Source organism: Perca fluviatilis, chromosome 7, assembly GCF_010015445.1.
Source record: "Perca fluviatilis chromosome 7, GENO_Pfluv_1.0, whole genome shotgun sequence".
NCBI lineage: Eukaryota > Metazoa > Chordata > Actinopteri > Perciformes > Percidae > Perca > Perca fluviatilis.
This window is the reverse complement of record NC_053118.1, coordinates 14,595,771-14,608,710: the sequence shown is the minus strand read 5'-3', so window position 1 is coordinate 14,608,710 and position 12,940 is coordinate 14,595,771. Positions and strand designations below refer to the sequence as shown.

The 12,940-nt window shown below is 38.9% G+C and overlaps 2 protein-coding genes across 3 annotated transcripts; both read right to left on the bottom strand.

The window, feature by feature from the left end:
* Positions 1-806: 806 nt before the first annotated feature.
* LOC120561930 (C-C chemokine receptor type 5-like) lies at positions 807-4,759 on the bottom strand. The gene is made up of 3 exons (XM_039805273.1): positions 4,754-4,759; positions 2,307-2,338; positions 807-1,557 (listed from the first exon to the last, which is right to left on the bottom strand). The coding sequence occupies exons 1-3, from the start codon at positions 4,757-4,759 to the stop codon at positions 885-887; spliced, it is 711 nt and encodes a 236-aa protein (XP_039661207.1). The 3' UTR covers positions 807-884.
* A 268-nt stretch (positions 4,760-5,027) lies between these two features.
* Positions 5,028-7,822, bottom strand: LOC120561707 (C-C chemokine receptor type 1-like). 2 transcript variants are annotated; one of them, XM_039804906.1, is made up of 3 exons: positions 7,770-7,822; positions 5,935-7,067; positions 5,028-5,452 (listed from the first exon to the last, which is right to left on the bottom strand). In XM_039804906.1, exons 1-2 carry the CDS (start codon positions 7,814-7,816, stop codon positions 5,960-5,962), a joined length of 1,155 nt encoding a protein of 384 aa, XP_039660840.1. In that variant the 5' UTR covers positions 7,817-7,822; the 3' UTR covers positions 5,028-5,452; positions 5,935-5,959. The 2 variants fall into 2 exon arrangements, with proteins under 2 accessions (XP_039660840.1, XP_039660839.1); XM_039804905.1 differs by having other exon boundaries at positions 5,028-7,067.
* Between the last annotated feature and the right edge of the window lie 5,118 nt (positions 7,823-12,940).

Below are 12,940 nucleotides of genomic sequence, written 5' to 3'. Positions count from 1 at the left end.
CTGCAACCATGATTTAGGGGCCAACCTAATCCAAGGAAACCTGCTGGGCGAAAAGAAAACATATGGACTCCAGGGAATAAGCTCCCCAGAGCTAGGTTAGTAACAAGCATTTCTGGAAAATGGAAGTACACAGATGGAAAAAGAGAGGAGAGAGAAGCTCAGTGTGTCAAAGGAAGTCCCCCCCAGCAGTCAAAAAACAGCATAATTAAGAGAGACAGGTTAAGGAGAGGAGCCTGGTCGGGCTAGAACTCTCCCCAACCGGATCTGGCTGTACTGGCCTGTCTACCTAACAATCATAATTCTTGATAATGTAATTTCCCATTGTTACAACTTAATGATTCTGCAAAGGCGTGGTCACCTGTAGATTATGTTTTTCAACAGCATAGTCCATCATTTGTGCACATATAACAGTTTTGTAGTCAAATTTACAAATCTTTAGTTTTTTTTGTTTGGCCAACAAAAACCAAACCACACAGACATTTCATATACATGTGTGATAGTACAGCATATCAAGGGGTTTTATGGTGTATCTTTTACATGGGTGTGTATTATTGATAAAAGTGATGCAATGCTGTGTCAAGATGTCACATTTGTAAGATTACACACACATGCCAGAATGGTTTAAATTTACAGATCAATTTTTCTCACTTACTATAAAAAAGAAAAAGGCAATCAAGTTTACGTTCTTTATTTTACAAAAACAATATATTTTCACAAGTTTTAAATATACTTTGAATTACATGATTTGAAGTAATGTGTTCAGAAGATTCTATAGACTAAACATTCAATTGTTCAAACCAGTCCATAGTACCATTTTACAGCTTTTAGAAAACACACACACACACACACTTTGCCATCTTTGTAGCAAGTTGTGTTTATCATTCTTAATTATCTGATTTTACGGGTGTGTTGGAAGTGTCTGTGGTGTCTCTGTGGCTGAAAGTCCCTCTGCTCTGGCAGAAGTACCTAGTCAGCACATAGCCCAGTTTCTTCCTAAACTTTTCCCCTGCGAATGCATAGATGAGTGGATTTACACAGCAGTGAGACTGTGCAATGATCTCTGCAAAGCCTATGGCAGAGTGGAAATATTTTGAAGCCTTGCAGTTGTTTAAGTTGCCCAGGAACAGCTGCAGTGTCTGAAGGAAAACTGTGACGTTGTAGGGGACCCAGCACACCACAAACACACACACTATGATGAATATCAGCTTTACAGCTTTGTTCTTTTTGGAGTTCCTAGACCTGGACAGCACAAAAAGGATTTTCACATAGCAGAAAATCATGATAGGGAGACCCACGAAAAGGCCCACAGTGTTCTCGTTCAAGTTTCGCAGCATCTTCCAAAACTGCTGCCAGTCCTCTGGATACAGTGGCTGGCACTCGTAGCTGTTGCTATCTGCATCTACTAGCTCCAAGGAGGCAAAGATCACCCCAGGGATTGCCATGATGACCGATATAACCCAGATAGTGATGCTGGCTATGATTCCATAGCAAAGTGTCCCGGCTCGCATGGCTGCAACAGCGTGGACGATGGCCAGGTAGCGGTCCACACTCATTAGCAGTGTTGGGAGTAACGGCGTTTAAGTATAACGGCGTTACTAACGGCGTTATTGTTTCAGTAACGGAGTAATCTAATTAATTACTTTTCCCATTGTTGCAACGCCATTATCGTTACTGAGAATGTAAAGTGGTGTGGTACGTTACTACAATTTGGTTGAATGAAACTAAACACACTAGGTATACTAAACACAAGACAGCGACGAGCCAGGGAAATTCAAAGGTAGCGTTCTCGAACTGGAAGTACCAGCACTACTTCTCCCTCATTGAAATTAAAGGCAAGAATGTTTATGTAACATGCACGCTATGCCCAGGAAAAAAGACTTTATCCACATCTGCCTCAAGCAACTTGAATCTTATGAAGCCCCTCACATCAACACATGCTAACATGACACTTGTTGCTGCTGCTAACCCAACCCCAAGCCCAAATGCAGCTAGCGTGAGCTCCAGCGAAGGAGACGGAGCCACTCTGTTAAAACAAGCAACGCTCGATTTTTCGGGTCAGCAACAGGTCACCAAGGCCGAGCTGAACACAACAATCAGTTAATATAAACATCTTTGACGTTAAAGATGTTATAGAACATAATAGCGTTATAGAACATAAAAAATAACGTCACATTTACTTTGCTGAGTAACTAATTACTTTTATAATGTGAAACTGAGCTACTAACTCAATTACTTTTTGGGAGAAGTAATTTGTAACTGTAACTAATTACTTTTTTAAAGTAAGATGACCAACACTGTTCATTAGGGTCACAAACAATGTCCCACTGTAGAAACCCAACTGTTCAGAGGAGCAGAGGGGGAAGCAATCATACCAAAATAATTAATTTTTTTCTGCATTCAGGTGGTGCACTCACATTGTCATATAACGTTAAAGTATGAACGTGCAAAGCATGGGCTGATAATCACGGTTCATTGAAGCTGAGACGAGACTAGCTAGCATGCAATGCTGCGAGTTCTAGCCACAACCACTGCTGCGTCCTTCAAGACATGCCCTTCGGGTGAAATACCAAGTTTTTAGGGAGTCACATATAGGCCGGAGCAGTTTGTGAACAGTAGGCTACAAAAATGCACTAAACAATTGCATCATAGGTCAAGTTTAGCATTATTGTACCTCGGCAAAGGTAGGTTAGAAATAAAAAGTTGCATGTGACAGCAACCATAATAACAGTAAACACCAGTTTAATGCACGCTAAGTATAGCAAATCAAAAAAAATGCTAAAGTTTGTAAGTAAGAAGGTGGAGCAGATTGAGGAGGACTTTGCGGTGCAGACCCACAGAATGACGTTCAGACAGATGGGTAACAGGCAAACTTACTGTGATAGTTGTGGTTGTAACCACTGTTAATATCTATGGTTGTAAATTTCTGCAGAGGAGAACGTTAATGTTGCTAAGCAATGGAGCGGTGTGTGTGTGTGTGTGTGTGTGTGTGTGTGTGTGTGTGTGTGTTTGTGACTACAGCTGAGGAGTTTGTATTGTTTGTATTGAAGCAATCATACCAAAATAATTCAGGATTTTTGTTCTGCATTCAGGTGGTGCACTCACGTTGTCATATAACCAGTCTTGTATAAAGTACTCAAAAGCAATACTTGAGTATTTTTACTTTGTTACATTACAACACTGCATATAACGTTAAAGTACGAACGTGCAAAGCATGGGCTGATCGTCACGGCTCATTGAAGCGGAGACTAGCTAGAATGCAATGCTGCGAGTTCTAACAACAACAACGGCTGCGTCCTACAAGACATGCCTTTCGGGTGAAATACCAAGTTTTTAGGGAGTCACATATAGGCCGGAGCAGTTTGTGAACAGCAGGCTACATAAATTCAACAACTGCATCATTATGGGTCATTATGTTAAATATCTATGGTTGTAAATCTCTGCAGAGGAGAACGTTAATGTTGCTAAGCAACCGAACTGTGTGTGTGTGTGTGTGTGTGTGTGTGTGTGTGTGTGTGTGTGTGTGTGTGTGTGTGTGTGTGTGTGTGTGTGTGTGTGTGTGTGTGTGAGTGTGTATGAAACTGCAGCAGCTGAGGAGTTTGTATTGTTTAAACATGTCGATGTTTGCATTTTTATTCTACTGTTGATTTATCATGTGGCTTAATATTGCTTGTTCACGCAATGTGGTATTGTCTGCTATTTTTGTTGAATTGTCGAGGATTTTCTCTTTTTTGACTAATTCTAGCGAGGCTACATTGAGGAAATCAGTTGTATAATTGATCATAACAGGCTGCAAATCCCCAAGCAATATTACCAGTGAGTCACTCCACTAGATTTCTTATCATGACAAGTGCATCCTCATGAATGAGGCTAGAGTCCAGAGAACTGATGTCACAAGGCTGCAGTAGATAGAAAGAAAGAAAATCTTGTGGATAAAGTTTAAAAAAGGTCAAAATATAATCCTCAAATGGAGATTCATGCAAAAAAATACAACAGCAACATATCAGTGTTAAGAATAAAAACCAAAGAATATTTATTTGTTTTTTTTATAATAATATTTTATTTAAAATAATATGACACATTAAACATAACTTCAACATTACAAAAATATATGCTTGTGTTGGCACGTTCAGTCACATATATCAGCATGATTGCTGTGACAAAAAAAACAACAGATGCTACAATATGATGCTTTTCTTTAGAATAGAATATAGACATAAACATTTAAACAAATAATAATCAGTTAAGATACCGTTTTACCCTTGATAATAAACAGTAAGTCACCGGTTCCATCCCCAAAACGGCAGGATAAAATCTGGGAGGGGAAAGTGAAAATCCACACTCATCACCACAACTGAGGGGCCCTTGAGCAAGTCCCTTAACCCCAACTGCTCCAGTGGAGCTGCTCAGTGGCCAGCAGATCAGACTGTGGTTGTACTGGGCAGCTTCCAGGTATGAATGTGTAACTGTGTGAATGTGATCAGGAGAGCATTGCTCTCAGTGTACTCTCCCTGAATAAATAAATAAAGGTGAAAAATACTGGAAATATTGTATGATGTAATTCAGCAATGGCTGCAATTAACGATTATTTTCATTGTCGATTAATCTGTTGATTATTTACTCTATTAATCGATTAGTTGTTTGGTCTATAAAATGACAGAAATGGTCAAAAATGTTGACCACTTTTTTCCAAAAAGCCCAAGATGACGGCCTCAAATGTCTTGTTTTGTCAACAACTCAACGAAATTCAGTTTACCGTCATATAGTAGTGAAGAAACTATAGATAATATTCACATTTAAGATGCTGAAATAAGATCATTTTTGAAAAAGATTGACAAAGATTTGACTCCAACCAATTACTCCATTATCAAAATAGGTGGTGATTACTGTAACAGTTGACAACAAATCGATTCATTTTTGTAGTTCTAAATTCAGCCAATGAAAATTTTGAAACTGCCCCACCTGGAAATTATGGTTTGCCTTACTGACTAAGGAAAGTAAGGAAATGCCTTGAGAGTGTGTGTGTGGGGTGGGGGTGGGGGTAAACTTGAATCAAACCAAGGATGTTGTAGTTAGGATATGGTATGCATAATATCCACTTGGCTAGTCAGTCTGCATGATAGAATATAGAGTATAATGATTTGAAAATGACTTGTTTTGGTGAAATGCTGATTAATTTCATTAGAAGTTTTGCAGAGATAGTTCCAAAAATTGACAGCAAAATGCAAATTCGTGCACAGAGACTGCAAAGATTAAACTGACAACATATACTTCCGCTTTCTATCATGTTGTGGTTTTCTCTAGGTTGAGGTGAGGTGCAAATCTGCTATTACAGATGCTTTGAAACTTACAATACTTGCAAAAGCTTTGCTTTTTTGTTGTTGCAATTAGCCATGTTTAGCTATTTGTTTCACTTCTTTTACTGGTGTTTGTCCTGCAAGGAACTGGTCAGCATCTGAGTTTGTGTCCCCCCCCCAAAAAAAAAGAGAAGACAAAATTTATTTCAGGACTATTTATGACCTTTAAAATTGCAGATACAATCTGCTTCATCAACTCTGTTAAAGATCTTATCTATCCGGAACCATATTTACAGTACATTTCCATTGTACATTCTTATGTAGTCTATAGAACTTATAAAAGTATAAAGATATATACCTTTACCTTTATACACGGCTACACTGTGTTTGCATGTTACTCTATTACAAAATCATACCATAGGATTTAAGATTTAGGCTTGTGTCTTGTATGTATTTTGTCATATTCTTACATTTCCAAAACTCAAACTAAAGCCAATTGTGAGTGAAAAATGAACTGAAGTCCTAAAATAGCCCATAAGAAGTCAGAATTAGCAAGAATTGCTTCTCAACTTCACTATTTGACTTCACAAGAAATTCCCTCATTGTGGAGATGACCACACAGACAGAAATAACAACCCACCTTTATACCGTCTATGGAACACACTTCACACAGCAGTGCTCCTCTTGCCCAGGTTGGTGGTCGGTGAGTAGACTGACCCATTGATTCTGTCCTGGGGTATGCAGACTTTGACCATCTGACACAGCCTGCAGGGAGCCCTGTTTATCAACCTTAGCAGGTGCCTCCTGAACTTCTCCCCAACAAACACATACAGGATGGGGTTGAGGCAGCTGTGAGAGTAGGCAATGGCCTCAGTGACTTGTAAAGCCAATCTGATGGCTTTGCTGCTTTCACATTCTGTATAGATGTGCAATAGCTCCAATGCTTTGAAGAAGGATGCAATGTTGTAGGGGATCCAGCAGCAGAAGAAAACAACTACCACTATGAGCACTAAACGGATGGCTTGTTTCTTGGATGACGGGCTGTGCAGCAGCCTCCAGACAATCTGTGAGTAGCAGAAACCCATGATGACTACCGGGACAAATAGACCCAAAAAGTTCATTTTAAAAAGGCTGAAGATGCTCCAGATGTGAGAGTTGGATGAAGTGGTGTCGTCATTCGAAGTTGTGGGATATACAGGGTAGCAGAAAAACTGAGTCATATTAGTATTCACATCAGGCTGCTCTTTGAGGAAGATCATTTCAGGGAAAGAAGCCAAAAATCCAGCCACCCATGTAACAGCCGCTGCGATCATTCCAAAGGACCTTGTCCGTACTCTCATAGCGTAAATGGCCTGTACTATAGCCAAGTACCGGTCAATGCTCATTAGAGTGATGAAAAAGATCCCACTGTAAAAACCAATATTATAAATACCAAGGACCGCTTTGCACATAGCATCCCCAAACAGCCACTGGTCCCGGGCTTGGTGGGCAAGGAAGGGAAGGGTACACACCAAGAGAAGGTCAGCAACAGCCAAGTTTAGGAGGCACACGTCGGTCATGCTGCGGAGTCGCACGCCACAAGCAATGACCCAGATGACCAAAGAGTTACCCAGAAGGCCCAGGAGGAAGAAACTGGCGTAGAGGGTGGGAATAAAATTGGCTCCATAACGCTCATACACACACCTCCCGGAGTCACCCTCAGGGTAGTCACAGTCACTGTAGTATTCTGGGAGGCTTACAGTGATGCTACTAGTGAAGGGTGCTGTAGTAGATCTGGTAAGAAACAGACAGAGGAACAAAACCAACAAGGGGAAATGAATGATTAGGATGTTCCAATTGTTTCAGGTCAGTTTATTGGATCTACCACAATCTTGCTTAACATGGCTGTTGGGAGTAAAATACAAATTGAAACATGTTAAGTAAGATAAGCTGCACTGTTAAACAAAAGCAACTACAATAGTTCTTGCAGCCCAATTCAGAAATGAATGTCAGTAAAATAGATGGTAGGGCAAAACACATATTAGAAGTAAACTACTAGATTGAAACTGAAATGCTTAGCTAGCTGCTTATAAAAGGTCTTATATTATGCTTGAAGTAAAGTGCAACAGTGGAAGCTAAGGAGGCACAGACTGAAAAAGAAGCCTCATAGAATTTGTCAGTCCCTCCAGGATTTCACATCGTTTTGAGATTGTTGCGGCCCAAAATGCCTGATTTTGCGGGAGCTTTTGTAAAAATAAAACATCTTTTGGGGAGAATAAAACAACTCTAGGCTGAGTTTTCTTAGTAACCTTACCAAGAAGGCTCATGATGCTGCAAATGTTGGTATAATATGAAAATGGCTAGTGGATTTAAGACAAAAAATTATTTATTGAATGAATCAAATTTGAACATATGTGTCAGTCGCTTTAAATTGTTAGTTAATTTAAAAATTAAAAAATATAGTGGTATGTGTGTAAACTGTAGGTTTAATCTTACTTTGGTAAGTCTTCTGGATTCTCACTTATTCCACTGATGACCACCATGGTGAGCTTCCTGAAAGAGAATAAACAAAACAACCATGACCTACTTTCTGAAGAAATAACAATAGAGCCACACAGATCAGATTTATTTTTACAATTTAAACACAGTTTAAATATTTTTAAGTTTTGACTGACTGAGGGAGGGCCGTGGGGGCTGAGCTGAGCTTCTCACCCTGTCTCAGGAAGACGGCAGCCACCCTCTTGAGAAAACCCATTTTGGGTGCTTGTACCTGCAATCTAGTTATGTCGGTCATGACCAGTAGATCGAGAGTTGTGCCTTCCAGCTCAGCTCTCTTTTCATCACAACGGTGCGGTAAAGCGAATGCAATAGCATAGCCCCAGCTGCTCCGATTCTCTGGCCAGTCTCCTGCTCCATTGTCCCCTAACTTGCAAATAAGACCATGAGGTACTTGAACTCCTTCACTTGGGGTAACGACTCATTCCCTACCCAAAGTAAGCCTCCATCGGTTTCCTGCTGAGAACCATGGCCTCAGATTTAGAGGTGCTGACTAGAGTAACATTCAGGAGTTAAACCAGCCTGTCCATGAACAGGAGGGGAGGATTGATTCCCCTCTGCCTTGCCATTCTGGGTGGAAGCTTGCTCTTTGCTAGTTTGAAGATGTGATTTGGAAATTAGGAGGTGAATGAGTCATGAGTTAAGAAACTAGGAGAGATTAAACCAGGAGCTCTCTTCCAATGGGAACTTTTAAAATCTGGACCGACCGATTTACTAATCAGATCCGCACTCCAGCTTCTCACCCCAGCACATCTAACTCCATTGTCCATGAGAAGCCACCCCAAGGAGAAACCCGTATTTCTACAAAAACCTCATCAACTTGCTTAAACCCTGGTGCCTTTTATATTTTGTTACTTCAATTTGGCAATTCAGAACTAAGCTGTTGTACCTGTTGATTTGACTTGCTGCTTCTCAGGTAACAGTCATCTCATCTGTTTATCAGGTCTCTCATACCAACCTACCAATAGATAGCTGCAACATTCCTTGTCATTCATAGCCATAGCTTTGTGTATCAGTTTTCCCTTTTCCTCTTGTTTTGTTTGTAAAATGTTGTTATTGTAGTGTTTAATACTTGTAACTGTAGTATATTTAATAAATGTGTTTGTAAGCAGAGAAGGAAACGTGTTGGTGTTTTTGCATGCTTACATTAAAGACCTATATGCCACTAAATCATAAGCTTTATAACAATCATAATTCTTGATAATGTCATTTCCCATTGTTACAACTTAATGATTCTGCAAAGGCGTGGTCACCTGTAGATTATGTTTTGCAATTGCATAGTCCATTGTTTGTGCACATAGTCCATCGTTTGTGCACATATAACAGTTTCATAGTCAAATTTAGTTCGTCATTTTAGTCTAGTTTTAGTCAAAAGAAAACGCAATATATCTTAGTCAAGTTTTATTCAAAACATTTTAGTCTTTTAAAAAAAAAAAATATTTCTGAGTAGTATAATAGTAGTATATAATTGTTTTAATGACACATTCAGATTTTTTGTACATAAAATGCGACCAAATATCGAGCCTCTTCCTTAATTCACCAGTAAATTCCTGTTAAACGACAAAAACAACCACTGGATGGGAAGGGGCATTTTACAATAACTTTGAATGCAGCACGATGCTGATGAAGCGAGTTTCAAGTGAACGCAACATCTGTTGTTTTTCAGACAACGGCAGCTACAGGAATCCCCTACAGTGAAATACAGACAAACTTCTACACCGTTTAGCTGTCAGCATTTTAATTGTGTTTACTCCAGCTGCTAGCTAACGGTAGGCTAACGTTACCTGCTGCAAAGTGTAGTGTTAACTAGCGTGACATGCGGCGATGTTTAGGAGCATCAGAGCGCAGCGGGAATCTGCGTTGCCGCTCCGGTAGATGACGGTCGTTAAGGCACCGGTGCCGTAACAGCTGAATATTCTATCTCATGATGAAAAACTAGAGACGATTGTGGACGAAAATGAAGTGAGATTTTATCTTACTTTTATTTTATGCAAAACATTTTAGTGTCGTCTTATTTCGTCAACAATAATGCATGTTAATTTAGTCTTAGTCAGCGTTTTTGGACATCGGTGCAGTCTCGTCATCGTCTCTTCTTAGTTATAGAAAAAAAGGTCGTTGACGAACATATTTAGTCTTGTCTTGTCTGACGAAATTAATACTAGGGCAGAATGTGCAAAAGTTATCAAGTGATGAATGGGGAAGATATTGTCCTGGCTATGCCTGCTAAATGTGATTCGGACAAAAAGATTATTCTGGATAAAAGTCTCTCTGATAGACCAAGGAAATATAAAATATATATTTATATATAATAATAATAATAATAATAATAATAATAATAATAATAATAATACATTTCATTTATAGGCGCCTGTCAAAGCACTCAAGGTCACCTTACAAGAAAAATCTATGTACTAAGTTAAAAACAATATAATATAACAATCGTTCATAAAAGGTACAGGGCATATTTACAAAGCAAAAAAATAGTTAGACCAACACTTGATGTGAACATATGTACAGTGATCAAAGTGAATAAGCCAGTTTAAAAAGGTGTGTTTTAGATGAGTTTTGAAACTGGAAAGAGAGTCAGTGTTGCGGATATTCGGGGGAAGGGAGTTCCAGATGCAGGGGGCTGTATAGTAAGGTAATCCTACTGCTTTAAGTTCTTTCTGATTTCTAGCTTTAGTTAGAAACTTGATCACAGTAATGCTGTTCCTGCACAGTTTCTGGTTCGCGATTTTGTAGGATTCCAATAAATGGTTGTCTCCGTTGTCACTGTGCTGTCCATCAAATGCTGTTTGATTGGTTGTTGAATTGACTGATGACCATCATCAATGCATCTTTTCTACATAGCAATTTTGAACAGATCAAAGAAGCAGTGGAATGAGAATTCCTGTAACACTTTCTATGATGCCCCTATCTATAATGCATTACATGGCTACTGAGAGTAACTTATAATCACATTATTATGCATTATAACAGTGATCATGTTTTATAAAAGATTAGTACAGGTATAGTAAGTATAGTACACTATGACGCTTGCGAGAATCATGATACTTGATCTTACAAATCACTATGAAAGACTTTATAATGTATTATAAAATGATCAAGGAATATTTATGAGTTCTTAAAAAAACTATAATTATACAGTGCTGAAAGCATATTATAATGCATTATAGGTATCTCTAACAATGCATTATAGACATGGGCGTCATAGGAAATGATACTAAACTTCCCTTCCCAGGGACCCATACAGGACATAGGGTAGGGAAATGTGCTGAGACTGTAAGTTATATGGAAACTTATCTGAAAGTACTTATTCTTCTTCTTCTTTTCTCTTATTGAGTTCCTTTTTAAAATGCAGACTCAATATAGCCATCACTGTGTCTTTAAAAGCCATTAGTAGGATAAAGTGCACATTGAATTCAAATACTTGAAACGTATTGTGTTATAAACCTAATAGCCACATCTAAACCTATTGTAATAGCTGGAATAATAATGACCTGACCTCATGTCTAGAATGACTCAGAGCTACACTTAATAAAGTTAGGGTTATTCGTATCAATTTACAGTCAACAGCTGTTGAGCTTTTATCAAATAAACAATTTTACAGATATGTCACATAAAGCATGTTAATGTAAAACAGACAAACTTCCTCCGGCTGATAAGAAGATAGCTGATCGTTGTATTTCCTCTGGATCACAAGATGCTGATGTATACGGCCAGATCAAATCAATTATCAGCAATGCACCCAAGCTCATTATGTACGAGAAATGACAATTGGTTTGCACACCACGGAAGACAAGGTGTAAGGCGTGCAAAATACACCTTACCCCACCCAAGCTTTAGGTGGGCTTGTGGGCTTGCATGTGTGTGACTGCGGATTATATAGAACCACAAGTCCACATATGCAAGCTTCAAAAGATGCAATATGACTCGGACCAGGCCTTTAGGCACACACAGCAGAGCTCTACGTGCATGTTTGTGCTTTTATGCATTGCAGAAGTGATACCAACCATCACTGCAGTCTATCTAGTTCAGTGGTTCTCAACCATTTTTGGGCCAGCGCCCCCCTATCCATAATCCAGGTCCCTAAATCAAATAAGATGTAGGCTAGTTGCCCCGAATATTAATGATTACACCTTAATATAAGGCCTATTATTGTTCTTACTATTGTTATCACAAATAATCAAAAAAGTCATATCATTGAATGACAAACAACACATTTATTAGGTATCATAAAGCCATGTGAATATAGAAATTATATTTACAGGTGTTTAAAAAAAAATGAAACCATTTGACATTCAATTTAAATATAAGCCCTTCAGAACGACTAGATATGTAACATTCAAACTTTAATTAGGTATTACAAACACTAACCGTAGCCAATCAGAAACACCTAGCAATTTAACATATCAAATCTATTTTTCATTCAGATCTAAATGTATAATCGAATTGTTCCAATGGAAAACAAGCTGGCACTTATCAAGGGGTAAAAGCAAAAGGATTTCCTTCCGAATGGAAATGAGAGCCCTTTTTTTATGCTTAGAAGAGTATGTTTGCTATCGCCTGTCTTGCGAGTAAATAGCTGAAAAAACGTTTGGAGAAACGGAGTTTGTGGAACAGCTAAATGTTTGCCAAACAAAGCACAGTCGATGTATCTCGCTCGTCTTTTTTCTTTCTCTTTCTACATTAAATGAAGCTGCATTCAGGTACAGTAGGAAACGTTGTTTTATATAAAAGATCTGACGAAAAACTGTTACTGTGAAATATAAAGTCTACTTGTGCTACATTGGGGGGGGGGTTAAAGAACATAACAGGACGTCGCACCACCCTGCGGCGGTTGCTTTTGTTTTTCTGAACGCAGCTTCACGCTGAAGTACGGAGCTCATTTAAGACGATAGCCTACTCTGACGTCCCGTTTCCGTGAAAGCAGCACGGAGCTGCGCCAAACAAAGCTGACAGAAGCACAGAAGAGAAGAGTTAGGATACACAGTCTCGTTCAGTTGCAGTGCTGTAAACTGGCTGGTTTTAATGTTGCAGTGCAGACCACTGTTTTTTGCAAGTAGTTTAAAGTGTAAACATGCATTGTTATTGTGAATCTTTGGTTTAAA

What these genes read in the sequence shown, in the direction of transcription:
- LOC120561930 (XM_039805273.1), bottom strand. An exon ending in AGTGGGACATTGTTTGTGAC is followed by an intron (nt 1,558 to 2,306) that starts CCTAATGAACAG and finishes ACTCCCAACACT; the next exon opens with GCTAATGAGTGTGGACCGCT.
- LOC120561707 (XM_039804905.1), bottom strand. Translation starts at nt 7,816, where the DNA reads ATGGTGGTCATCAGTGGAATAAGTGAGAATCCAGAAGACTTACCAAA. An exon ending in AATCCAGAAGACTTACCAAA is followed by an intron (nt 7,068 to 7,769) that starts GTAAGATTAAAC and finishes GTTTCTTACCAG; the next exon opens with ATCTACTACAGCACCCTTCA.